The sequence below is a fragment of the Mesoplodon densirostris genome, chromosome 20, assembly GCF_025265405.1.
Source record: "Mesoplodon densirostris isolate mMesDen1 chromosome 20, mMesDen1 primary haplotype, whole genome shotgun sequence".
In the NCBI taxonomy this organism is placed as follows: domain Eukaryota; kingdom Metazoa; phylum Chordata; class Mammalia; order Artiodactyla; family Ziphiidae; genus Mesoplodon; species Mesoplodon densirostris.
Window position 1 is genome coordinate 5,499,427 of NC_082680.1, and position 25,278 is coordinate 5,524,704.

At 41.3% G+C, this 25,278-nt stretch overlaps 2 protein-coding genes and 1 long non-coding RNA gene across 5 annotated transcripts in view; 2 read left to right on the forward strand and 1 right to left on the reverse strand.

Annotated features, from left to right (window-relative positions):
* Positions 1–1,281, forward strand: part of LOC132481148 (uncharacterized) — a 139,623-nt gene extending 138,342 nt beyond the window's left edge. For all 3 annotated transcript variants that reach the window (XR_009530779.1, XR_009530780.1, XR_009530781.1), the window contains one exon: positions 1,081–1,281. This is a non-coding gene — a long non-coding RNA (uncharacterized LOC132481148). The remainder of the gene's footprint in view (positions 1–1,080) is intronic.
* A 4,864-nt stretch (positions 1,282–6,145) lies between these two features.
* The window catches only part of ASB5 (ankyrin repeat and SOCS box containing 5), a 93,254-nt gene continuing 74,121 nt past the window's right edge, over positions 6,146–25,278 (forward strand). The window contains exons 1-2 of the mRNA XM_060085794.1: positions 6,146–6,314; positions 14,605–14,661. Coding sequence (XP_059941777.1) covers positions 6,283–6,314; positions 14,605–14,661 — 89 coding nt within the window. The 5' untranslated portion in view covers positions 6,146–6,282. The remainder of the gene's footprint in view (positions 6,315–14,604; positions 14,662–25,278) is intronic.
* Positions 7,112–15,897, reverse strand: SPCS3 (signal peptidase complex subunit 3). The gene is made up of 5 exons (XM_060085795.1): positions 15,627–15,897; positions 14,099–14,174; positions 12,186–12,260; positions 8,884–8,999; positions 7,112–7,928 (listed from the first exon to the last, which is right to left on the reverse strand). Exons 1-5 carry the CDS (start codon positions 15,767–15,769, stop codon positions 7,796–7,798), a joined length of 543 nt encoding a protein of 180 aa, XP_059941778.1. The 5' UTR covers positions 15,770–15,897; the 3' UTR covers positions 7,112–7,795.

Sequence of the window (25,278 nt, forward strand, 5' to 3'; positions counted from 1 at the left end):
AAATTATGATCTTATGCAATCTCACTAAATAATTAAAAGAGTGATGCCCTGGATATATATTTGCTTCTTTCCGCTATTAATCTTCGTAAAGCTTGTTGGGCCTGAGTGTCTTCTATAAACAAGCTCTTTATTATGTGATTTCTAGCCAGGGGTACCTGACTCCTGTAGTTCACCAGAAAATGTGAGGCAACCATCACATAGTTAAAGCTGAGTAAGAGGATGGATGACACGTAGTAGATGTGCAGTAACTAGTGTTATATACGTCCTGGTGATGGACATTGTAATGGACTTTGGAGCCAGCTAGACCTGTGTTCAAAACCCCTCCTAGTCTGACCTTGAGCTAAGTTTCCTGAACCTGTTTTTCCACATCTGTATCCCACATCAGTCCTGTTCCTTGGATGAGCCAAGAATCCTTGTCTCCGAGTCTGGCCCTTGCTACTCCCGGGGTCAGGATTTCTCCTCTTTCCGATACCCCGATGTCCATTCTCTTATCTCCTTCAGGTATCAGCTTGCACCCAAACACGCCTTATCCCCATTCCCCGATTCTTTTTCTCCATAGTACTTATTATGACACAAAATACATCTTACTTCCTCATGTGTTTGCTAGAGATCCTCCCCACCAGACGGTGAGCTCCATGAGAGCAGAAATTGTTTTTTCTGTTTTGACCACTGCTCCGTCTCTAGCGATTAGAACAGTGCCTGGCAAACAGGAGCACAGTAAACGTCTGCTGAGTAATGAATGACTCCCAGGAATGTGATGGCTGCTGCTGCTGTTTATAAATCACCTAGCATATAATAGCAGGTAAATTGTAGCTGTTATTATGAAATTCTGTTATATTGTAGACTCAATTTCTTGATTCCTATTACAATTTGAACTTTTTTTAAACAAGGAGTCTTGAAATTGATTAACTAGGTCATGACCATCTTTTTTTTTTTCTTTTAATGACATGGAAGAAGGGTAAATGAGCATGTGCCTGTAGCCCGAAGTATTATTTTGTGAAACTTCACTTGCAATTTTGTGTGTGGCAGGAGTGTGTCATAAAAGCACAGGTACTGATATAGACCCACTGCCTTTCATAGGTTGCCCTGGAGATCTTTTCTCACGGAATGTGCCTTCCTGGAAGGGGACTGACCAGCAGGAGGCCTTAGATTTGGAAGGATTGGTCCCTCTGGCCTACTGGAGTCATCCCAGCCAGATAATAGGGCTCACATTTTATCCTGGAAGCCCTTCAGCATCACCAGATTTAGCACTTAATGCAGCTCCAAGACTATGTCACAGAAACAGACAGGTAAGATCACCTGTTGGATAAGGCCATCTGTTTTTCCAACAATTCTGTGGATGACTTTACGTTTTCCCTTGGAGCCTGAGCATCTCTCCGGTTGACGGGTCCCACTAGGGTCGGCCGCTGCACTGCAGCCAGCTGCGCTGAGCCTGGACACGGTTCCGCAGGTGTCCACTCAGGGCAAGGAGTCTCAGCATCCAGCTTAGCCTTCCCGGCCCACTGCACTGTCAGGAGAATCTTGGCTGCATGATTCAACGTGACGTGTGCAGTGTGCCCCCCATGCCCCTCCCCCGCCTCCCACCCACTTTAGTGTGTTTATTCTGTCATTAGTAATCACTGCGATTACAATATTTTACTTCCTGACTCTATAACCGGAAAAATCTTAAAGGCAGGGCTGAGAACTCCCGGCTTTACTCTAAAAACAAAACAACAAACTTCCCAAGAACATTTAAAGTGCCTGAGGTGCTGTATTACCACATCACTCCACCCCAGGGTGTAAGCAAGCAGTGTCTGGCCCGTTACAGATGCTGCATAATGCACACAGATCAGTGAAGTAAAGCTGGTGAAATCTGAATAAGGTCTATGGATTGTGCCAGTTCCCAGGTTCTGATACTGAACTATAGTTATGTAAGATGTCACCTCAAGGGGAAGCTGAGATTAAGGGTACATAGGACTTGTCTGTGCTATTTTTGAAACTTCCAGTGAACCGTAATAATTTTTGAAGGGTTAATAAAGGCCTTTAAACAATATATTTAGCCTCCTTCCTAACCAACACCCTTTGCAAAACTCGAATGACTGTTAGGTTACTTACCAGAAATGCATTTCTAATTAGCAGGGATGGGCAGGCAAAGGACAACTTTTAGAACCTGTCAGCAGTCTATATAATGAGAGGAGTTATCTCATTACCAGAAGGGTGATCAGGGATTGTTAAGTAGACAAATGACCAATGGAGAGAAATAAGAAAATATAATGCACTGATTTTAAATAAAAATAAATACTTAGAACTTGGTAGAAAAGATGCTGAGTAAATACATGTTTAATTTCTTGATTGCTACGGTATAATCCAGTGTAAAGAGCTGGTGGTCAGTGAACTGTCAGTCTTGAAGTTGAAAGTTACAAATAATGGGAGATAGAGCTGATTCAGGTTCCTCATCTCTTTGGGGTGCTTCCTCTCCTGATGAGGCCTCTGACATGTTACCTTGACTTCTGTAACTTCCTGGATACCGACCCATGGTGATGCTGTTCCACTAGAGGATTCTGCAGTTTTCTTAGCTCTCCCAAAACCAATGACAATGCTGAATCCTTCCTGCACCCTGTGCGCCCAGAAGGAAGCAGTGGTTGAGAAGCCCCCGACCTTGGACTTTGTGAGACCAGAACCATGCCCACCAAGCCCGCATGTTCTGAGAAATAACGGCATCCACCCCACCTCCGCAGGACTCTCTTATTTACCTGTCTCTAAGAAACCCAAGCCTCCTTCCTCTTCCGAGAAATCCTTCTGCAGAAACGGACGTTCTCTCCATTGCAAGGGCCAGAATAAATCCACCTCCCCTTCACCGTCGGTGCATTTTGTCTCACACGCCAACTTCCAGTCAGCTTTATTCCTTGTTTTTTCCCTGGCCTTTCTTATTCCAGATGGTTAAAATGAGGGTAAATTTTTCTGTACTTCTCACAATCATTAATCAACTAATCTTCATGATCAAGCTAAGTGATTTTTTCTATTCTTAGTTGAAAAACATTGGCACAAGACTCAGTGTTTTGCATCAACTGAAACAACTACCTAAGTTGTCCTACTGTTATAGGTAAAAGAAAAAAACCCTGCATCTTTCTTTGCTAAGAGACTTTAAAGTCTGTGAACCGTTCGGCCCTGTTTCCTCAACTCCTCTATATGCCCTACATGTCGTAGAAGTAATAAAAACCTGCTGTGTGCCAAGAATCCCAGGAGGTCCTCTTCCCACACGTATTTACTTCTCCCAGCACTTCTGGAAGAAAGTTATGATCATCCCCATGTCTCTGGCGGAACAGCACAGCCTGTACGGAGGGGCCTTCAGCTCTGGTGCAGACGCCAGGGTCTGAATATGGGTTTTATCACTAACTACCTTGCAACTCCCAGATCCCTATTCCCAAGTATACTCAACAGATATACCAGTGGGATATGCATCAACCACACATATTCCAAGAAGGAAATACCTCTCTGCTCCTCTCCAGTGGGAAGGCCTGGCTGAAAGCTACTTGAGGTCTGTTCAGATAGACTGAGGCTCACCTACTGACGGGGCCAATTTCCTTCTACAGGGATAACTCACTCATCAGGCAACAGGCTGCAGAATCCAGAAATCTCGCTTTAACAAATCAAGCCAAGAGAAAATGTGTGACAGAAAATGTCTAAGGACTAAAGTTCTGATATAGCATTGCCCAGGTTCAGAGAAAACAAAAACAAAACCCAGCTGACCTCTTGTGTGGTCCCAGATAAAATACACTTAGGTTAAATATAACTAAGTTGCCCTCTAAATTCAACTTTCTGCTCTTTTGAGGGAGTATTTCTATCGTTTCAGTTGTCTGAGTTCACTAGGAAACATTCTTTAGAGAAACAGAAAGAAAAAGCAGGGTTCCCACAACTCAGTGGGCTCACAGGGTTGTCCCAGGGGTCAGGAGTGCGAGGGCAGCGACCCAAACCGCCGACATGCCCGGGAGGCCGAGAGGCCAGGAGGCTGGGCCCGCCACGCTTTCAAATGGAGCCAGCTGTCTATTCTGACCCGCTTCTTCATGAGCTCCACAGGCATCTTGAGAGTTTTTAAACTCAGGTCTGTGTGGTGACTTTCTAGTGTTACTTTATCCATCTTCTCAACCAGTCACTACCCCTTGGCTCTCACCAGAAGCCTGGCACTGGGAGAAGCCAGGTCTCGGCAACCAGAGCGTCACTAGCCCGGCCCAGGTTGTCCCAAGGCATGAAAAGAAGGAAGAATAATCAGAGCTAACGTCACCAGGAGCTCAAGAATGACAAAGGCGGCCCTTACAGAGAGCATTCACTGCAAGGCAGTCCCCACGGTCTGGCCACATTACAGAGACAATGACTTGGTTCTCCATCAGCATTTATTGGGCGCCTGTTGTGTGCAAAGCGCTCTGCTAGGCGCTGGGCAAGATACAAAGATAACCCACGAGACTGACCTCGGAGAGCTTACAGTCTAGTATAGGAGCGCAGTCTCTGGAGAAGACCTTTTAGGTGCAATTGACCTCCCCTGACCCACCCCACCAAAAAAAAAAAAAAGGGGGTGGGAGGGGGAAGAAAAGAAAACCACCTCAAGGTTACTAGACTTGGTTTCAGCCATTTTCTCTTAGTGCAGCAGCTTCACATAAAAGAAAGCATCAATCTGAAAGTCTTTTAAAATGCATACTTTTACTCATAAACAAAATTCACTTTCATTAGAAAAATGCCGAATATTTATTGCAATTAAGAAAATCCTCAAACATATCTTCAGTATTTTCATGAATTTTTTTCTTATGAATCTGTATTTGTAAAGTAAACAGTTTCCCAAATTGCATCAAAACATGCAACCACTTTTTGAAACAGATCTCTTTAAACCACTGGCAGTCACATAAAAGGTACACAGGCTGCCTGCTAAAAGCAAGGGAAGCGTCTGAAATGGACAGATGTTTACTACCAAAATTCACAGCTTATGGTTTCTTCCCCCCATAAACTCATTTCAGGTCAAGTCAAAGCATTATAAAATAACACCTCCATTAACCTATACCCCCAAAGACCCAAAGCTTTAGATCATGAAGCTTTAGATAGAATAGTGAACAAACGTTCCTTGCGGCCTTTAAGCCTATCTCTTAGTTGCCAGACCCACCAAAGAGCTGTAAAATAATTCCAAAAACAGAAGCTCAAAATAACCCCCTTTTCCTATTACACCATAAGGAATTTCTGAAGTTTTCTGTTATCTTCCTTTAAGCATAAAGAAACCAAATGTAATCAACTGGGGGAATAATCACTGATATAGCTGCTTGTCTAGGTTAAACTGCTAGAGAAAAGGAGCATGTAAGCACAACATCTTAAAATTAACTCATTTCTAAACATAATTACTTTAGATGAGTGTCTTGCAATTATTCTCTTCCCAGGATCATCCCTGGGCTCAGATGTTTCTAATTAAAAGTGTGAAGCCTTGGGTCTTTGTGGCGACTTTCTAAGACTTCTTGAAAACACTGACACTGAGGTCGATGATATGGTTATCAACTGAACACAGGTCCATCTTCTTCGTGCAGAATTACAGTGAACTTACAAAGCTGTGCATACCCACAAGTGAGTTCCTGAGAGGGAGGTTTCTTATTCCCATGTTGGAGCATTCTTGTCCTGAGCAGCTTCCCTTAGCTAGTGAGTAAAAGCAAACACATCCATTGTGCTAGGGGGCCTTTCTACTCCCCTTTCTCACTGAACTCCAAAAAGTGGGTGGGCTTGGACTGAACAGGAATTGGAGTAAATTTCCACATTCATCTCCAGCAAAGACAGATCCACGCATGCAGAGGCCCACGAACACCTAAACCAGCCCCTGGTCTGGCTAAGGCTGCAGGCTTCTTACGTGTACCGGCCTCAAGGAGAACACACCCAACTTTTAAGCTTTGATGCCGACAGATTTTAAGTTTGTACAAACTATATAAGAAGTTAAATCTTCTGGGTGTAAAATCTAACAGAAGTCAAGTCAGATCAATATGAATTATGTGTTGTCTTTCAATCATCTGGCTGCCGTCACATTACTGAGGTGCTTTTCTGTTCAATCTCTCTGCCAAACGGATACAACAAATTTTACAGACGTGTGGTATAAAAGAACTACTATTTAAGCTAACTAGTCCAACTCTGTCATTTTACAGCTAAAGAAACGGAGACCCTGAAAAGTTTAATGAAAAAGCTGGGAGCCAAACCCAGTCTAGCATTCATGATACTGTACTTCTGACCTTCAACTGACCTTCACAGAACACACACCCTTACAGGCAGGAGCTGTTCCAACCAATGCAATCAAACGGAGATGTATTTCATATGAAGTAAGTATAACAAATGTTAAGCCACTAATGTAAGCTATTCGTAGAAAATATTAGCCCTTTTTGGTTACTGCTGATAGTGTACCTACAGTGTTTGGTCTTGCTTTTAAGGGTGACTGATTTGTAGTTGCTTCCCTTGAGGATGCTTATTTGCCCACTGTAGAAAAAAATCATGTTAAATATCATATAATCAATCTCTAAATAATTTTTACATACATTTGGATTCTTATACTTTTAACATGAGTATAATTAATTTATGCAGAGAATGAGTGAGATATTACCTCTATATTGTTGGCAACTGGAAAATTAGTCATTTCCACACAGGATAGGAAATCTCTTCTAGGTAACAGAAAGGGCGTCCAGGGTAACAAAAAATATAATAAAGATTATATAAGTGAATTTTGACTAGTCTGTAATCGGACGTATAAAAAAAGGATATGCTTAAAGAATCAGATCTGAGTTCAAGGGTTAACACCCTTCCTTGCTAGCTATGTAATAACCGTGAAGCAATTCCACAAACTTCTGGGTCTGTTTCTTTATCTGCAAAGAGCTAACATTTGCAATACTTACCTCATTAGATTACTGAGGATCACATACAGTAAAATATATGAGTGCTTGTAAATGGAAACGCACACCAACACATACTGATTATTATTACCCCAATAATTATTCAAATGTGGACCTAGAAAAATAATTAAATAATTACCACTCAGTGGCACTAGGCATGCTCACTAGATAAACCATGCAAACATTTTCAACGTTCAATGGCAATGTTAAAAAAAAAAAATCACACAAAGATATAATATCAAGGAACTTTTTTAGAGAAAGCACTGAAAGACACACATTTGGTTGACTTAAGAGACTTTAAAATGGTTTAGAATGATTTACAGCATATAAAGAGGTATTTAGTCTTTAGTGGAGAAGGTTGCTAGTCACCTGTCAGAAAAACAAGCATTGTGGGCATTCCTAAGACAAACGGAATAAAATTCATCACTTTTCGCTATTTTGTAAACCAGGCTTCTCACCAACAATTGTATTAATTTTTCCAGTATTCAGACATACCCTAAAAGAGGTAATAGAGAATGTCTGCTTCTAAATCACATCCAATGTGAACTTGCATAAATGCAAGGCATCAATAGAGTTCTTATAACTCCAGAGGCACCTGAAAGTTTTCACTACCCTTCATGCTCACTTCATATTCCATAAATAATGGAAATACAGGGAATACTTCGAATCTAAATATTTCACAAATCCTTCTCGTGTGGCTGTCTTATTCTTATAATACTCCACTCTGATGGCCTTTGTTTGTTTGGAAAATTAAGTAGTACATTAACCTTTCCCTTCAAATACGCCTTTTGATGTTCATTCTTACACCAAAAAAAAAAAAAAGTTAACAACCCAAAACAAATAAAGATGCAAGGGAAGAGATAAACAAGATACAACTCATTAGGTATAAAAATATGCTGTTTCAAATTCAGAATAATTTAATAACTCTTCGTTATTTCATATGTATCTGGAAATGGGACAGATACATGTCCTGATCCTGTCACAAGAGGTAGAATTCCAGCATTTGGTACAACGTTCCAAGATAGGGTTAAAGTGACATTCCTGTTTCCCCTATAAAAAGATATAATAAACAGATGTCAGCAGAAACATTTGTAGTTCAATAAAAACGTTTTAATTCAAGCACTGAGGTATCAAATACTTTATTTTTAACCAGCTATTCCTAATTGGAATTCTAATCTACACACAAGTTTTTCTCAAGTTGTTTGAAATCCTAGATGATGCTGGGAAACACCAGCATTCTCACTGCAGGTCTCCCATAATGACCTTCCTCAAGTCACTTTACAGTCACAGTTATTCGAGCCATCAACCAAAATGCTTAAATGAGTAAAACACAGAAAACAGAGAGATTTGAGCTAGAAATCAGGAGACAATGATTTGAAACCTAATTCTGTCATTATCCAGATGGGCAAACCTGAATCAATCAAACTCTCTCAGGGCTGGAAACTTTCCATCTGCAAAACCAGGTTTGGTTAAAATAGCTCTCCCCTAAAATCCTTTCCAGAGTTGACCCACAGAGCTTAAGAGCTAAAACTGACCCAAAAGATCAATCGTTCTAATTCCTTCATTTTGTATAAAAGGAAACTGAGGTTCAGAGAGATTAAGTGAACCAAAACTAGAAACTTCGGTATCAACTCCTAGACCAACACGCGGCTTCCTGGTCCAGGTTCCCAGGCAGGCTCCTCTGGCACCCCCGAAGGAGCCCTCTGACGATAGTCCCACCCCCGGCTCAGCAGCCCAGGCTCCCTGTACCCTTAAGGGCAGGAGCCCCAGGCCCTCCTCGTCTCACCATTACACGTCCCATAATGCGAGAGAACTGGGCACTGTTTTAGACCTGGGTTTGCACGGTCCTATTTCTACCCCATCGTGCAGTTCACATCTGTATAAATACTTTTCTTCTCTCTCAACTTTTCTTTTTAGCTGTTTTTCTTTAAAATAAAAACACATCACGACTTTCCCTCCCCTTCATGTAACATCACACGTAAAAAAATGACAAAGAATTGCTCACTTGAGACCATTTCCATCGTCAAAGAAAAAATACTTCGTTTTCATATCTTTCAACAGCAGCTTTGGATTATCACCTCTCAGAACAATCTTGTCCCACAGAACAACCTGGTTCAGAGCCTACATTAAAATAAAAATTAATTAGATAATTCAACAGATATAGCATCTCTGTCACTTCAAAAGTATGTTAAGCGAAGAGTTTAATTTATATGAACGAATCCAACTTTGAGGGAACTGCTAAAACCTTAAAGCAGACAAAATGGTAACAAGTGGATAGATACAGGAGTGAAACTTCTCCTGGACAAAAGAAAGATACTTTCCTAAAGGAAATCACCCCTATTGCCAAGGCAACTGTATTATTCAGAGCCCTCAAAGTTTAATGCAAGGTTTTAGACTTACGTGCTCTCCAGAGTGAGGCCCTAGGAGAAACAGAAGGCACTAGGATCCCTAGAAGGGAAGCATTCTTTTAAATCACTTTTCCCTGTAAAATTTCTGAGATCCTCCAACTCTGTGGACACTGCATGGTGCCAGGGAAACAGAGAGAACTAATCCCTGTAGATCACACTGCTAATACAGGTCACTGCTGCTAGATTATCTCGTGAAAATTTATGTATCTCCAAGGTTTTTAAATTATCAAGGAATCACTAAAGAAATGAAGCCTTTTTAGGTTTTTTTTTTCCTTTAAATTAAGAAAACATAGGCACATTATTGTTTTACTATGGCAAAATCCTAGAAGTCAGACAATTCTTTTAAGCCACTGCCTTGACATATCATAAACAAGTTTCGTTTGGAAAATTTGAGTTACAAAATGGAGAAGCAGCACATTTGTAACCACTTCTAAATGCCAAGAAATGTGTTCTTATGAAGCTACCATCCATTAGCTTGTGAGGCCAACTGCTCAGCATTAACTAAAAAGAAATGTGGAACAGTTAATTTCTAAAAAGGGGTTCAAATCTTCACCTTAAACCCTCCAACATTAAACAGAAACATCAAGACTGAAGAACACAGAATCAAAGATATGCCAAAGTAAAATGACTTTTTATGTATATTTATTCATTCACCAAAGCAGTGATCTGTCAAATTCCAAACTGTATTAACTTACTAGCCATGCTGGAGTAAATCAGAATGATTTATGAATCATACGAATCTGACTCAGGTGTATCCATCAGCAAGAAGGTGACATATTTATTTGGATCATTTGCTGAAACGTGTAGAATACTTGTGCTTACAGCTGTCACTCTTATCTTCAGAGCAGCTTTTTCTGTTTAACGCTTTGTTGATTCTCAGGCAGGGGATCAAACCTTATTCAACCCAATATTCTTACTGCCCAACAAAGTAGCCTCCATAAAAGATATGCTCAAAATAAATATACAAAGAACTGAAGTGCTAATGATTCCAGTTAACTAATCAAACCAATCAACAAATAAAGTTGATTAAGTTGCCATCCCTTGAAAATGAATATACAGTTCAAATACAATACAGAAGTAGACTCATCTCTTAACTACGAATTACCTCAGGCTATGCTGATAACAAAACATAAGGGTAACTCAGGTAAAAACAACATAGAAGCACATTTTGATTCCACAGATTTCACCTTTCGGAGTTAATGCAGATATCAGAATCATTCACCTTACACTTTTAGGACCTAAGAAGATTTCTGTTTTATCAATATGCTATATAAATATTTTAACCCTTACTCTTATCTGCAACAAAAGCTCTAAATCAGACTGGACTAATAAATTTCAGACACAAACTAATAGTTTTAATAATGTTATAATAGGTTTTAATCTAACAGTTTAATAGCTTTTAATTATAAAACTTCTAATCAACTCTAATTTATGATTAAAAAGACTACTTTAAGTGTTCAAACTGATAAGTCCTGTACAACTCAAAACAAAGTAATGTATTTCTCAATATAAATTAATTGTAGATACATGGCTTAATAAAAGACTATCAAAACAGCTCACATCATGTATTAAAAGAGGAAAAATATAAATATTTAGATGGATTTTAAAATAATCTAAGAGACCATTCACAAATTAGTTATCTTTACAGCTTTTGATTCCATATCTGGGTAACAGAGTCATAAGCACAAGTTACAAATTTCACTGATTCAAGTACCTTGCTGTCTATCTCTAATGGTAGCTGTGGAGAGAGAATACCGTAGCTTAAAGAGGACTTAGCTGAGGAGTAATTCGACCTCCTCATTTTCTCATATACCCATAGTTCAGCAACATCCTTTGGAGCTTATCACTGGAAATAGTCTCCAAAGATTTTTGATAACGAATTATTTTGAACACCAACCCCAAACTATGCATCTTTATTTACAAATTACGTACATGATACACATTACTATTATAGTTAGATATATTATTATTGATAGTGAATGTAAATGTGCATTTCAAATAGTCTTCTTGACTAATGCTAAATTGTTCTCAGCCAACTATTTATTAGATCTCTTTGATTTTTTCTTTTTAATCCTTTAACGTGGCTGAGCAGCCCAAGAGGAGCAGACATGTCAGCTCGGCCGTTTTCCTGTCGCTCACACGTGTCTGGACCATTAGCATTCTCTTCAATCTGTAATTTCTTTGAAAGATTTTTTTAACCATTTTTCCATTTGTGAGGATTAGTTTATTTAAAACTAGATGATATAATCTACTCAATTGGGTACACATTGCAAAACTTTGCAAAATGCTGAAAGTGAATGGATAAATGTATGTAGCAGGCTGACCGCCTGCCCTACAGAACTCCCCCTCTTCCTCCAGAGAAGGTGCGTGTTTTAGGAGGCGTGTGACCATTTGACTTAAGGACCAAGTAGAGTATCAGTGTCAGTCCATAGAGTGAGTATCAGTAAAATTTCACATCTTTTTTCTCTCTTACTTTAAATTGAGAAATACATAAATGGACTTTTGGCTTCCGGCGTGGCCCATGAGGAGCTTGCAAGTTGCCACTGCATCCTAACGCCAAGTAAAAGCTGAACAAACTGAAAATTTGGCAACTCTTCTTAGATCCATAAGAAAAGAAATAGTAGCTCTTAATTGTTTTCCTTATGTATCTAGGCATTACCTTGCTTGCACCCCACTCTTGGGAACCACAATGCAGGGGGGCTGTAGAAGCAGACAGAAAAACAAAAAAGACAGAAGCTACCAAAGGAGATAAAGTTTTCTTAGTAGAGTCACCTTTCCATGGGCTTGTGATTTTTACTAAATTACTCAGGTCAGATATTTCGAATATATAAAATTTATATTCTTTTCTAAAGAATGAGGTTTTAAGTATCTACGAAAATACTTCTGTACATATACTTACATTATTTTTTGTTGAATATTCGGCTGATAAATAAAGAAACAACTGCTTAACATTCCAATCAAATATATTTTCTAGATGTATATAAATTAAGGAATATATAAATCGTAAAGCAGCATACAACTTTGAAACAGATTTTAGTTATTCTTAATTATTCATAGCAATACTGATACTAAAATTAAAAAAAAAAAAAAGGAGAGGTGGCCCAGAAACATACTGGGCCTCTAATTTAATAAAAATATATAGAAGATGATATACTGTAAAATCCAGCTCATTCCAAAGTCAAAAAATATCAGTGAGATTATCAGTATAATCTCACATATGATTCCAATGGAGTTCTGAGTATAACCAATCACCACAATATAACTTAATATTAAGCAAAAGTGAACTAGGCTCAAGTAATTAAATCAAGTACGGTAAATTGTACATATTATTTTTGGACATATGCCAGTAGAGATCAAAATGTCTCAACCCATGAAGTGCTTTCTTAAGAGTACGCAGCTGAATACCAATCTGGTTTCATTAGTTGGCACCTGAGTGAAAAAAACTCACCAGGATTAATTACAAAACTGGTGTCACTGAGAAATGAACTGAGTTAATGTTTGGATTTCATTAAGCATCATATGTAAATGGTTAAGTCATTTTATTATATCCGTTTATATACTAACAGCTACATGTTCAAGACATTCCACTCTTAGATATGTGTATCCATTAAGAATCACTATTTTAGAATTCAGAAGTCTTAAATATCTCTTTATAAAAACAGGTACAATTTCAAGTTTTAGCAGCCATATTAAGAAAACCTAAACTACAAATGATGAAATTAAATTTCACTATAATTGCCCACATACACAAAGTTCCTACTTTCACACTAGCTCCAAACTCTCTCTCACTAGCTTAGATTTTTTTTTTTTTTTAAAGACATGAAGACTTAAAAGCAAAAGTTTAACACAGGACTTTTCTGATGGTGTACTCTATTTCCTAAAAAAGTGCCTACAGAACTAATTCCTAGTCTACTTCTAAACCTAGTAGTTTATTTCTAAAAAACTCAAGTTAAAAGTAATTTCAGGCTAGCAAAGAGACATGTCAGGTAAACTCCCCAGGTAGATAATCTGCTTCCACTGTTCAGATAGTTGCTTTACACAAGTTCAGACAGTTCAATCTCCATAACCAATTTTAATCCTGGGGTCTTAAAAAGGCAGATGAGATCCCAGAGGTGGCACGTAACAATGCTGCCAAGATAGTAATCTAAGACCCTAACAGAAGATTAAACTGGCCCAGTGATCAGAGGTGTCCAAAGGTGGAAATTCAAAATAAAGAGAAAATATTTAAATCACCTCCATTTTAAATAACTCTTTTAATTGTTACGATTTCTCTGACTCTTATTGTAAAAGTACTATAAAAAAAGAACGATAATGGCAAAATGCTAATATGGTTTTTACCAATAACCATCTGACAGTGACCTTCTGAATCACAGCAGATGCAATTCACTTTTTCAACATATGTTTCTCTCTGCTATCACAAAACATGGACATATTCTTGGGGATTGTACATGAAACGTTACATCTAGGTAGGCTGAGTAGTGGTTACATTCTTCCGTCTTTAATCTAAATGATCTAATTTTATTTTCTTTCCTAAATAAAGATTCAAACGCTCTTGTAACTTTAGATCTATTTAATGTTTCTGTGAAGAATTTAAAGTGTGTTCACACAATAATAACTCATCAATCTATAAATACAAGTTTTCTCAAGGTTGAACGAGGAGGTATTAACACGACTATACTGATGAAAACATAGGCATAGAAATTTCCAAGGTTTGACTGATTCAATGGATAAACATACTTACTGTCCCCCAAATCACTAAATATGTATATCATTGTAATACTAAAAAGCGATGAAATATTTGCTAAAAAGGATATCAGCAGTTATATCAAATGTAATGAATCCCAGATCACTTCTTTCTCTAGGTCCAGTGAAGTCTTCTACATTTTTTCTAGAAATAAAGGTAATAGTTTCACCATCCTTCAAACATAACAGCATACAAAACTCACAAAATTCCTTACATACGTGAAAGACAGGGTCTAGCTGTATCCCACAAAGAAACAAGTAAAAATCAGAGAAACTTATAAGTGTGACAATGGAAACATTCTAATCCACTATAAAAGTAGGTCTTCAGCTATTTTCATTTACCTTCAAAGAACCCCTAACAAAACCCAGGGGGAGAAAAAAAGTGCTCAAAGAATGTGGAAATATTCGATGTCAAGTGATTTGGTAGACTGGGTAGAAGAAAATTACATTTGACTGCAAGGTGGTATGGAAACCAAGATTAAATGAACAACTACTTTTCACTGAGCACATACTAGGTATGCATCTGGGTCAGGGCCACTATGTGTTTCTGACAATTATCTCAATCCTCACAACAGGCCTACGAGTTGGGTATCACTTCCACTTCAGACAAAAGGAAATGAAGACCCAGGAAGGTAGGAAGCTTGCTCAAGATTCACAGGAGCTAACAGCTGTTCAGTGTGTACCATGTGCCAACCTCTTCTAAGCCCTCCCAGAGCAGACAGCGCTCGTGATGTCCTGCCTGAGTCTACCGGGATCTAAAAAAGAGTACCTAACAAACATCAATGCAGGGAGGGAAAAAAAAAAAGTGGGAAATAGCCATTAGATGACTGGCTTGTTGGCGTCTGTGACTTAGAAATAAAACTAAGGTTTAAGACCAGGGAGCTTTTGTTGGAAGATGGCACAGATAAGAAGGACACGAGAACCGGGGCTTGGTGGGGGGGGGGAGCTACGAATCGAATAAAGTGCCAGAGAATAAAAATTAGCATAAAAAAATAGGCATTAGCTAAAGGACAATGTCATTTCAAAATTCTACTTCGGGCATTTTCTCTGATTTATTCAAGCGGCTGGCCCTTCACAAGTAAAATTAAAAGCACGCCGCCTGGGAGTGCTGGGAGGCCGACTCCTCCCCGGGCATCCGAACCTCTCCTGCCAACTTCGCAGGCGCCGCGGGTACCTTCGGCGGCGGGACGAGGGGGACGGACCCTGCGGAGGGGCTGTCGGGGGGCGAGTCGGGCCGGGAGCGCCCGGGACCCCGAGCCCCGCGCCGGCGGGGGTGCGGCCGGGCGGGCCCGCTGGGCTGGTGTGGTGCTCCCTTATTGGCCGGGCGCGGGCGAGGGAAGTGAGGCACAGGAAGGAAGCGGAGGCAGCGATCCGAGCAACGCTCGAAACGAACATTTAAGAGCAAGCCCGGGAAGGTGCGGCGGAGGGTGGGAGCCGAGGGAGAGCCCCCAAGGGGTCTGGCCGGGAGCGAAGGCCGCTCGGGGAGGCGGGGACGGGAGGGGAGGGAGGGGGCCCGCGCGGCAGCCCGGCCTCGGCGCCCCCCGCCCCAGCCCGGCCCGGACGCCCGGCCCCGCCGCCCGACCCCGGCCGTACTCACAGCATGATCCTCGAGACGTGCAGCCGCACCGGGACGCTCCGGTCTTTGAAGGCGGTGGTGATGAAGCAGCCGAAGGTGAGCGCCGCCATCACGCTCAGCGAGAAGGCGAACAGCGAGTTCGCCCGCGACAGCACCGTGTTCATCGCGGCCGACGTCCCGAAACCCGCGCCCCACGCACACCCGGGACCCCGTTCCGGCCGCGGTCCACCACCCTACGAGCCGCGCCGCCTGCGCCGCGCGTTCCGGGGCGGGGGGGGCGCGCGCTGCCGCGGCCCCGCCTCCTTTCCGGTCCCCGGACACGAGCGAGCGCGCGCGCTCCCGCCGCCTGGACACACTCACCAGCGGGCGGGACGCGCCGAACCGGAGAGCCGGAGCCGCGCGGGGGCCCGCCCCTCCTCGCGCGGTCTGGCGCCGCCACCAATCAGCGACCAGCAAGGGAGGGGCGGGGCTTCGCCGCGGAAGGCTGGCTTCCTGGGCGCTGGCTTCCTCTCGTTCGGCCCGCGGCTCGCCCACCATCTCTTCCCCGCCCTTACGGCAGGTGCTCTGCGGCTGCGGCTTCCTGGGTGCTTAGGTTCCGTCCATTTGCACTTTAAACCGGCAGCGGGGCCAGGTAGTTTGATTTGTGTCCTGACGTGTCGCGTTTGGAAGCAGAGCTTTAGAAAGCGCCGAGTCTTCCCCTTTGTCAAACCTGGTCAAAGTTAGAACTTCGGCTTTTTGGGAGGGCGTGGGAGCCTTTACTTTCCACGCCCAACCTTAGACCAGTTCCTGTTAATGCTTTGCCTTCCAGCGGCTGCTAACGCTGTGTTAGCCGATAAGGATGCTGCTACCCAGTTTAAATAGTCCATTTAACAAGGTGTATCGGGGAGCTGAAAGGATGACCTCACTAGGTCCTTAGGATCAAAGGCGGTGGTGGCTGTGGAATCGCTATGTCGCACGAAGTATAAGTTTTATTTACGTAAAATATTTAATATGTATCATATATAAAGAAGATATGTGCTATAAAATACATAAACTTACAATTTAACATTAGCAAGCCATCAATACATAATGACCCTGAGGGGCCGTAGGGTTCATACAGTGCCAGTCCCTGAGCTTAAATATACTGTCTGCCAACACCTTTGTTCCTTTTGCAACGAGGCTTTTTTGTACTTATAAAAATGGGATTCAGAGGGCCCAGTAATCTGATGAAATTAATTTTTTAAAAAAATTCTCTCTCCGTAAGCCAGAAGAGTTTACGAACACCTGAGATACCTGCAAACCAGAAAGTGATGATATGATCCTGATGCTGGCTTACGTTGTCTATCGTTGAGCCCTTGCTTCTTTGCATTATTCATTAATCACTCAGTTTTCATACAGCCATGCAGTTAGAATTATTACTAAGTGCCTACTGTTCTAGGTAGAGTTTTAGGCTTTGAGAGTACAGGACTAATAAGGCAAAGTCCCTGCGAAACTGGAGCAAAGCCAAGTAATGAAAAACGGATAGACTATGAACTAAGGAGAGATCCTTAGTTGAGTTAAAACCCTAAATTTTTATCTTCCAGGCAGCCAGAGGTTATTCAATAAAACAACGATTTATTGAATACTTAGCACAGTGCATAAACAAAACAATTAGGTATTCTTATTATAGAATGACTTAGAGAAGGGATGCTTGTTGTTACAGGTGTTGATGTCCAAGGAGAGTATTCTAAGAGATACGGGACTGCAAGTATGGGTTTATGTAAGAGATACCCAGCAGTCTGGTCCAGCTGAACAATGTATGTATAAAGCATTAGGTGGAAAAGAGTCTGGAAAGGTATATTAAGGGCCTTTTGTAGAAAACCTGGCCAAGGAGTTAGGATCTTATATCACAAGAAACTACATGTTAAACAAGAGTGGCATCACTGAACAGACAGCCATTTATAAGTTACATGTAGAGAGTAAATGCCTGAGGTTGACCACAAAGGGACAAAAAAAAGAAAGACCGATAGGGACATTTCAGAGTCAAAAATCTATGATTTAGCAATTGTTTAGATAGGAGTGTGTGCAAAATATGGTGGAAAGTAGATTGTGAAAGCACAAGTGAAATTAATATTATTATGACATCATGGCTTGAATTTGAGTGACTTGAGAATTCCAAAACACAGGCAAGTCCACAATAGGAGCAGAATAGGGATGGGGTGGGGAATTCTCTTATTCTGTTGTAATTCTCCCACTGTTTCTTTGGATTGTCTAGATACTTAATCATACCATGTACATTAGAGAACACTTTACCTTTTCCTTTCCAGTTTTTAAATTTCTAATTGTATTCTCTTGTCCATCACAGTAGCTAATATTTCTAACAAAACCCTCAATAATGGAGATAATTGGCATCCTTTCATTTCTCCAGCAAGTAAGATAGTGGCTTTGTGATGTAAGTGTTGTGTGTGTGTGTGTGTGTGTGTGTGTGTATCATATTGATATCTAGGAAATATCCATTAATTCCTTTTTTATTGAGAAGTGTTCTTTAACATGAATGAGTGTTGAATTATTTTCACTTGTGTTTTCTGTATCTTTGGATGTGATCGCATAATTTTTCTCCCTAACTCTATGCCATAGACTGAATGTTTGTGACCCCACCCCCCAAATTCATATGTTGAAATCCTAACTCCGAGTGTGATGGTATTAAGAGATGGGGCCTCCAGTAGGTGATCAGGTCATGAGGGTGGAGCCCTCATGAATGGGATGAGTGCTCTTCTGAAAGAGACGCCAGAGAGCTCCCTTACCCCTTCCTTCATGTGGGGACTCAATGAGAAGACTACCAGTCTATGAACCAGGAAGCCGGCTCTCAGCAGACACTGAATCCACCGGCACCACGATCTTGGACTTCTGAGCCTCCAGAACTGTGAGAAATGAACTTCTGTTATTTATAAGCCACCCAGTCTATGGTAATTTGTTATAGCAGCCAGAACAAACTAAGACACTCTATTAATATGATGGATTATATGAACAAATTTCCTAATATTGAACCATTGCACATTCCTGGAATAAACTCCACTTGGTCATGATGAATTAATTTTTAATATGATCTTGGGCTTTCTTTTCTAATTGTTCTTTTAAGTTTTTGCCATAAATATCCGTAAGTGAAATTGATCTGTGTTTTTCTTTTTTGGTCGTAATATTATACTCAGATTAGAAAATGAATTTGTAAGTTTTCCTTGTTTCTCTATGCACTAGGATATTTAAGTGGCACTTGGATTATCTGATCTTTAAAAATTGGGTAGAAATTACCTTGAGATGCTACTCTTCTTTTTTGATGGTTATTGATTGTTCAATGTAATTACCTATATGTGTGCTTTCTCCCTTTTTTATTATTTTAATTAGTATTTTTTCTTTGTTGAATTTTTTCAAAGAACTATCTTTTACATTTCCTAATTAATTCTACAGTTCCTTGTTTTCTTATTCATTAATTTTTGTTTTTAACATTATCAACTATTTCCATTCCACTTTTCTTTGGTTTTCTAGCTTTAAGGATTAGATATTTAATTGACATATTTTCATTTTTATTGTTATGATAACCACTTTAGCTGTATTCTAAAATTTTTGATCAGTTGTGTTTAAATTTTGTATTTTTCTTCTGAGGGGTAGCTTAATTGGGTGTGTGTGTGCGTGTGTGCGTGTGTGTGTGCATGCACGCATGAGCTACATTTCCAGGAGGAGGGACCTTTTTCCTTTTGATTGTTTTAAATTGATGTCTGATTTTATTTCATGTAGACAGAGAATGTTGTTCCTACTCTTTGGATTATTGAGGTCTTCTTTGTGGCCTAAAATGTCACTTTTGTGAATATTCAGTGTGCACTTGAAAAGGTTATATATTTTCTGCTAATGGTATACAGAGCTTGATATATATCTATGAGATCTATCTTATTGATTATGTTATCTATGTCTTTTTTTATCCTTACTAACTTTTTGTTATCTTTGTTTTCTTGGATTGAGAGAGATGTGTTAAATTCTCCAAATTATTGTGTTTTTGTCTGTTTCTCCTCTCATCTTTATACTTTCTGCTTTATACAATTTGTTAAGTAATAGTATGTCTTCATCATGAATGGTAGTCTTTAGCATCATAAAGTATTCTTCTTTTACTCTTAATGCTCTTCGATCTGAGTTCTAGCTTGTCAGTTGCCAAGATTGCATGGAAGGAAATTGAGGCTCTTATTTATCTAAAATAATACTGTAGACCTCAGTTAAGGTTTAGCACTTTTTGACTGACTGTCTTCTCCTCTTTGATAATTTCTACTGAGAACCTGATGGCAGTTATGAGAGGAACAGTTGGAGGGCTTTGTCAGCACTTGAATAAATAGGGAGTGGTCAACCGGGGAAGACATGCTTAGTTATATTTTCCAAGAGTAGGAAGAACCACAGGATAAAGGTAAAGTTTCCATCTTCTTATTTGCAAATAATTATTCTTCTGTAACACTGAGCCAAGAAGAAAGAAGAGGAGTAACTTAGGGAATACTTTAAATAAAGCTGTGTGCACGTGGACAGTTAGGCCGTGGAAAAGGCAGATAAACCTAAAGAGACAGCATTGTAATCACATATGCTATTGTGTTCGGGATGTGTAAAGTGCCCCAGAAGCACCAGGCTACCCAAGGAAGTTGCTGCAGTGGAGTATGTTATGGGTCTGACCCACTGAGGACTCCCATTAGAACTACTTTTCATAAAGGGACTATAAATTATACTGTCCATCATGGAGAGTCATACATTTTTCTATCTCTTTCAATGTCCAGGACAGAACCTTGTACCTAGTAGTTGCTCAAAAAATTCTAGTTGAATTGAGATGCCCTGAATCCATAAACTATATTTTTGAAGAATTTTCACAGAAAAAATATACATGTCATACACAAATAGCAAGTATTTAAAGTACAAACTGGTAAAATGGTATCAAGTGAAAGCTAACTTGGATCTGAAGGCTGAGGACAAATTGTAGAAGGCTCGAATGCCAGGGGGATAAGTTTGAACATCATCCAGGAGACAGTTGGAACCTCTGGGAATTTTAGGTCATTTGAATATAAAGACCATGGGGTCTCGAGGTAGATAAGTAATTTCTTAGGGAAACATGAGACTGCTGGCGGGTAGGCCAGGTGAGAGATTATCGCAGTAGTTCAGACGTGAGATGATGAGCATGTGAATCAAGGCGATGGCAGTGCAGAGGGAGGGAAGGAGCAGTTACATCTGTGAATTTCCCTATAATTTCATCCAGAGCCTCTAGGTTTTTACTACACTGAGAGTATTTCCAAGGACTCTGGGAAATATCCGTATCAGGTCATTCAGCCCAAATTCCAATCCTGGCACCAATTCACTGGCACTTCATGGATGCAGTTTCATGGAGGACTGTTTCATGGATGAAGCCAGGAGATGTGAGACTCGTGGGTCAGAGACTAAGGACTTTGTTACTTGGGGCACAGCAAGCAGCACGAGCGTCATGTTTGAATTGGTTCTTCTTGGCCCCCGAGTCCCTCAGGGGTGACTCACAGGGCCCGGATGTCAGCTGTGCCCACACCATTTGCATTTCTGCTGAGGAGTGTTAAGCTTGAGGAACGTACCTTTTATCGCAAGCAGTCAGCAAGGAGGCATCACCACCTCCCTCAAAGTTGCCCACTGCAAATACAACTCGAGAAACGGCCTGAGTAAAGAGAAGTCGGGGCTTTGCGTCGGTGGCGTACCCAGCAAAACATGCGTGAACACAGAGGTTCAAAGACTTCTCTCCCAGTGCGTGGATCCAAAAGTTGTATGTGTTTCAAATTGTGATGAATGACAAATAGCCTTCAAAAGGTTGTGCTCATTTACACTCCCAGGCACGGTTAACAACCATGGAGTTTTTGGGTTTTATGCCGAGCCGATTGCCAGTTTGCATTTCTGAAGGTAAGGTTACAGATGAAATACGTTTGTCGCTCATTAGTATTTTCTGTGAATTGCCTCTCCAAAATTGTCAGCCCCCTTTCTGCTGTGAAATGCTGTCTCTGCCACTTCCTTGATTTTTCTTGCCTGATTTTCAAGACCTCAGAGCTCTAAGTCCAGCCCACGTTGCCACATTTGTCTCTGCAACACTCACCTTCTCCCCTAGCTCCCAGGGCCTTCATCTGCCAGATTCCTTACGCCTTACCTCTTGTTCCCTTCATTTAGAACGCTCGCCCCTTCTAGTCTCCCCCTCCACTTTCTTCCCATCTTTTAGGTTCCAACTCAGGCTTCCCTGCCTCTGCCAAATATTCCTTGACAAGTTCTACTTACCTAGATTTCACTGCTTTGAACTCTTTCAGAAACTTCTTTCCATAAACCAGAATTTATAACTTAATTTTATGTTATAATGAATTTTTACGGTTATATCATCTATGTCACCCTTACCTCCTAGGTTTGATTGCATGGATCTATGACTTCTTTTATACCCTATATAGAGCCTCTTGGAGTACATATTATACGTGTATTTAACCAAACAGATAGCTTCAAAACTATTTTTTTCAAGATATTTGTTTGGTTAATGACTATTAAATAGACCATGCCAGTCTTATAATTCTAGCAGTTCTATTCCTATGCATTTCTTTAAAGAGAGAAAACCAGAAAAACAAAACACTTAAGCAGAAAGAAAACCACTTATTGGGCATTTGAGGGAACAAAGGACTAGGTAATTTAAACAAAACAAAACAAAACTCGTGGGCTTCCCTGGTGGCGCAGTGGTTGAGAGTCCGCCTGCCAATGCAGGGGACACGGGTTTGTGCCCCGGTCCGGGAGGATCCCACATGCCGCGGAGCGGCTGGGCCCGTGAGCCATGGCCGCTGAGCCTGCGCGTCCGGAGCCTGTGCTCCCCAACAGGAGAGGCCACAACAGTGAGAGGCCCGCGTACTGCCAAAAAAAAAAAAAAAAAAAACTTGTTGCTTTCAGGTCATTTTGTGTCTGTTAAAGTTTTTCCAAGCATGACTCCTATGACACGAAAGAAACTTAAGAATATGTTTCCATTTTTGTTAGAGTATGTTCCGTTATTTTCCTTGTTACTTACATGAAAATTACCCGTTCAGCCCAGGGCCCTTGGAATGAAGCAAAGAAGCAAATGTTTCCACTCAGGAGGCTGTGGGGCTTTTATAAAGTTCATCGTCGGCCTGTAGAACATTCCTCCAAGCAGCCGCTCTTCCATACCTTTGTCCTTCCATTGTTGTCACTCTTTGCGTCTCGGCTTTGCACTCTGGGTCTTCGTTCCTGTCTCGGGCCCTCCTTTCTCAGGCTTGCTTTTTGAACCTAGCCTTTCGGTCCACTGTCTTTGGCCCACCAGTGTGCGCTGACTGTTAGCCTGCATGACAGGTTAGTGCGTGGGTTCACAGCTGCCTGCCCCTCATGCACAGGCCAGAATAGTTTATGGAGCCTCCTTGGTCAGGGCATAGCAGTTAATTGGAAATTATCCCAGAGACCCTTGGTTTCTGTGGAGCTAAATGTCACCCTCCCAAGGAAAATGAAAAACAAGAAGTCCTTCCGTATTCTCTAGACAATCAAAGACATCCAGAAGTTATTGGGATTCTTTGGATAGAATCGGCAGTTAATATCCACATTCTCTGCTCATAGCATCTAGACAGCTGTCCTTGCAGGAAAGTGAGAAGCTGCTAGTGAAGCTGTGGCATTCTCTTAGTTGAAGAGCCTGGTCAGCTTTTCTCTCTTCCTGGCCCCCCTCAGACTCACCCAGAAACCCACTGTTCCAACTGTATCTCTAACATGCTAGACATCTGGCCACTGGAAAATCCAGCTGCTAATCTGTATCACTGCAATCACTGCACACACATCCCAAGGAAGCTCGTCGCAGCTGAGGTAAAGGGGCCTGAGAAAGGGCTGTCAACCTCAGGCCAGCTTTGGGGCATCAGGTCCTAGTATGGAGTTGGCCCAGTACCCTGCTATTATGAATGCAGACCACCAAAGCCCTAAAGTAAGATCCAGAAATTCAGACCATGCCTGGTGAGGTTTATTACTTCTTGCTCCTTTGCGTTCTCTTTAGTATAGAAAAGTTTCTAGATACCCACTGGCAAACAAAGCCAGCTGCACCTGGGATGGATATAAACGGGGAAAATAATTATGGGAACTGTGTAGAAGGGTTAACCCAATAGGCCTGAGACTGCTGTCCTTAGAAGTACCCGCTTGCAGGGTTGGCCCTTGGCTGGCATCTGGGGACTTGGCTGGGAAACGGTTCCCTGAACTGGTATAAAACTTCCCCTAAATGATAAAAGCGGCTCACTGTCCCTAGACTGTCGGTAGAACCAATGTGGTCCGTGCTACACCTGCCCTCCTTCTGAGAGTCTGGTACATGCTAGGCAGAGGGTGACTTCATGACAATTCCCATGTAGAAACCCTGGGCACTGAGTCGAACGCCCCCCTGGTGGACAGCACTGCACATGTGGTCACGGTCCCCAGCTGGAGGAATATGGAGCACATCCTGTGTGACTCCACGGGGCGGGGGGGGGGGGTCCTGGACATCTGGGCCTGCTTCCCCCAGACGGCCATGCACAGTTGCCCTCAGCTGATCGTGTTTTGTAATCCTTTCAGTGTCTCATAAACCTTGGCTGTGAGCATGACTGTACACTGAGTCCTGTGTGTCCTTCTAGAGAATCACCAAAACTGAGGGGACCCCGACACAAGGACTATCTCCCCTGTCATGAATTTTCACATTTAGAAAGTCCTAAAGGATTTCTACCAAAACATATGGAAACAGCCCCAGTCTGTTTCGTAAGGGGAGCTGCTGTCATCTGTGTTTTACCGTAAGTCCTGCACGTGCACTCGGTCTTGTGTTCCGGCCCGTGCTGCCCACACACTCTGACCTACCTCACCGGGACTTCAGGTTCCCTGCCTTCGCCACTCTGCTCCCAGTGCCCGCCTTGAGCCCTGCTTGTCTTGCCAACTCATGTGAGCACATTTGCCTGGGTTCTTGACCTTGAATTACCTGCTCAGTCCTGATTTTCACAGTCTTTTGCCTCCTCTCGTGTCCATGGCATTGGATGGAGATGCTTTCACTGCTTCTTCTTAATCACTGAGCGATGCAGCGGCCTCATCAGCTCATCTGATCGCCCAGCAAGAGGAATGAATTAGGCAAAATCCATAATTCCAGCCACGTTCATCATTCTTTGTGTGAACCCATAGCACCTTCATGCTCCTTGTTTATGTGTGTAAAGCTGAAAAGAATTTAAAATCAATATATATATGTAACAGAGAAGGTTAGAAAACTCAGAGTAATTCCTAAAACTGCTATTTTTTTCTGAGTTTTTTTTTTTTTTTTAGCTACTGAGAATACCTTAAAAAGTTAAAAATCCATGTAGAACTCTATTCCATCTTAGTAACTTACAAAAAAGGAATAAGGAAATATTTGAATTCTTTACATCCTTACTTTGAAAGGTCCATTCTGAAGAAAAAAAAAATTGTTTCAAGAGAACTTATTAGATTTTAGCTTCTGGGTGCTGGAGTATGTTCAAATTTTTTGCACTTTTACATTTCTATGAATCCTTATATTGGAAGGAAGTAAAAAATACCATTCAAGGGATGTGAATGTACTACTAAAACTGGAATTCGTGAAGCACAGATTCTGCTTCTGTGGTTTAATCATGAGTCATATTGCATGCATCAGTTCATAAGTGTATGATATTGTAGGAGCATGTGGGGAAGCAAAGAACTT

Bases quoted from the DNA above. Each gene is read 5' to 3' on its own strand.
- SPCS3 (XM_060085795.1), bottom strand. From the start codon at position 15,769: ATGAACACGGTGCTGTCGCGGGCGAACTCGCTGTTCGCCTTCTCGCTG. The intron at 14,175-15,626 runs GTGAGTACGGCC...CTTTATTTCTAG, and splicing joins CACGTCTCGAGGATCATGCT to AAAAAATGTAGAAGACTTCA. The intron at 9,000-12,185 runs GTAAGTATATGT...ATTTTAATGTAG, and splicing joins AATATTCAACAAAAAATAAT to GCTCTGAACCAGGTTGTTCT.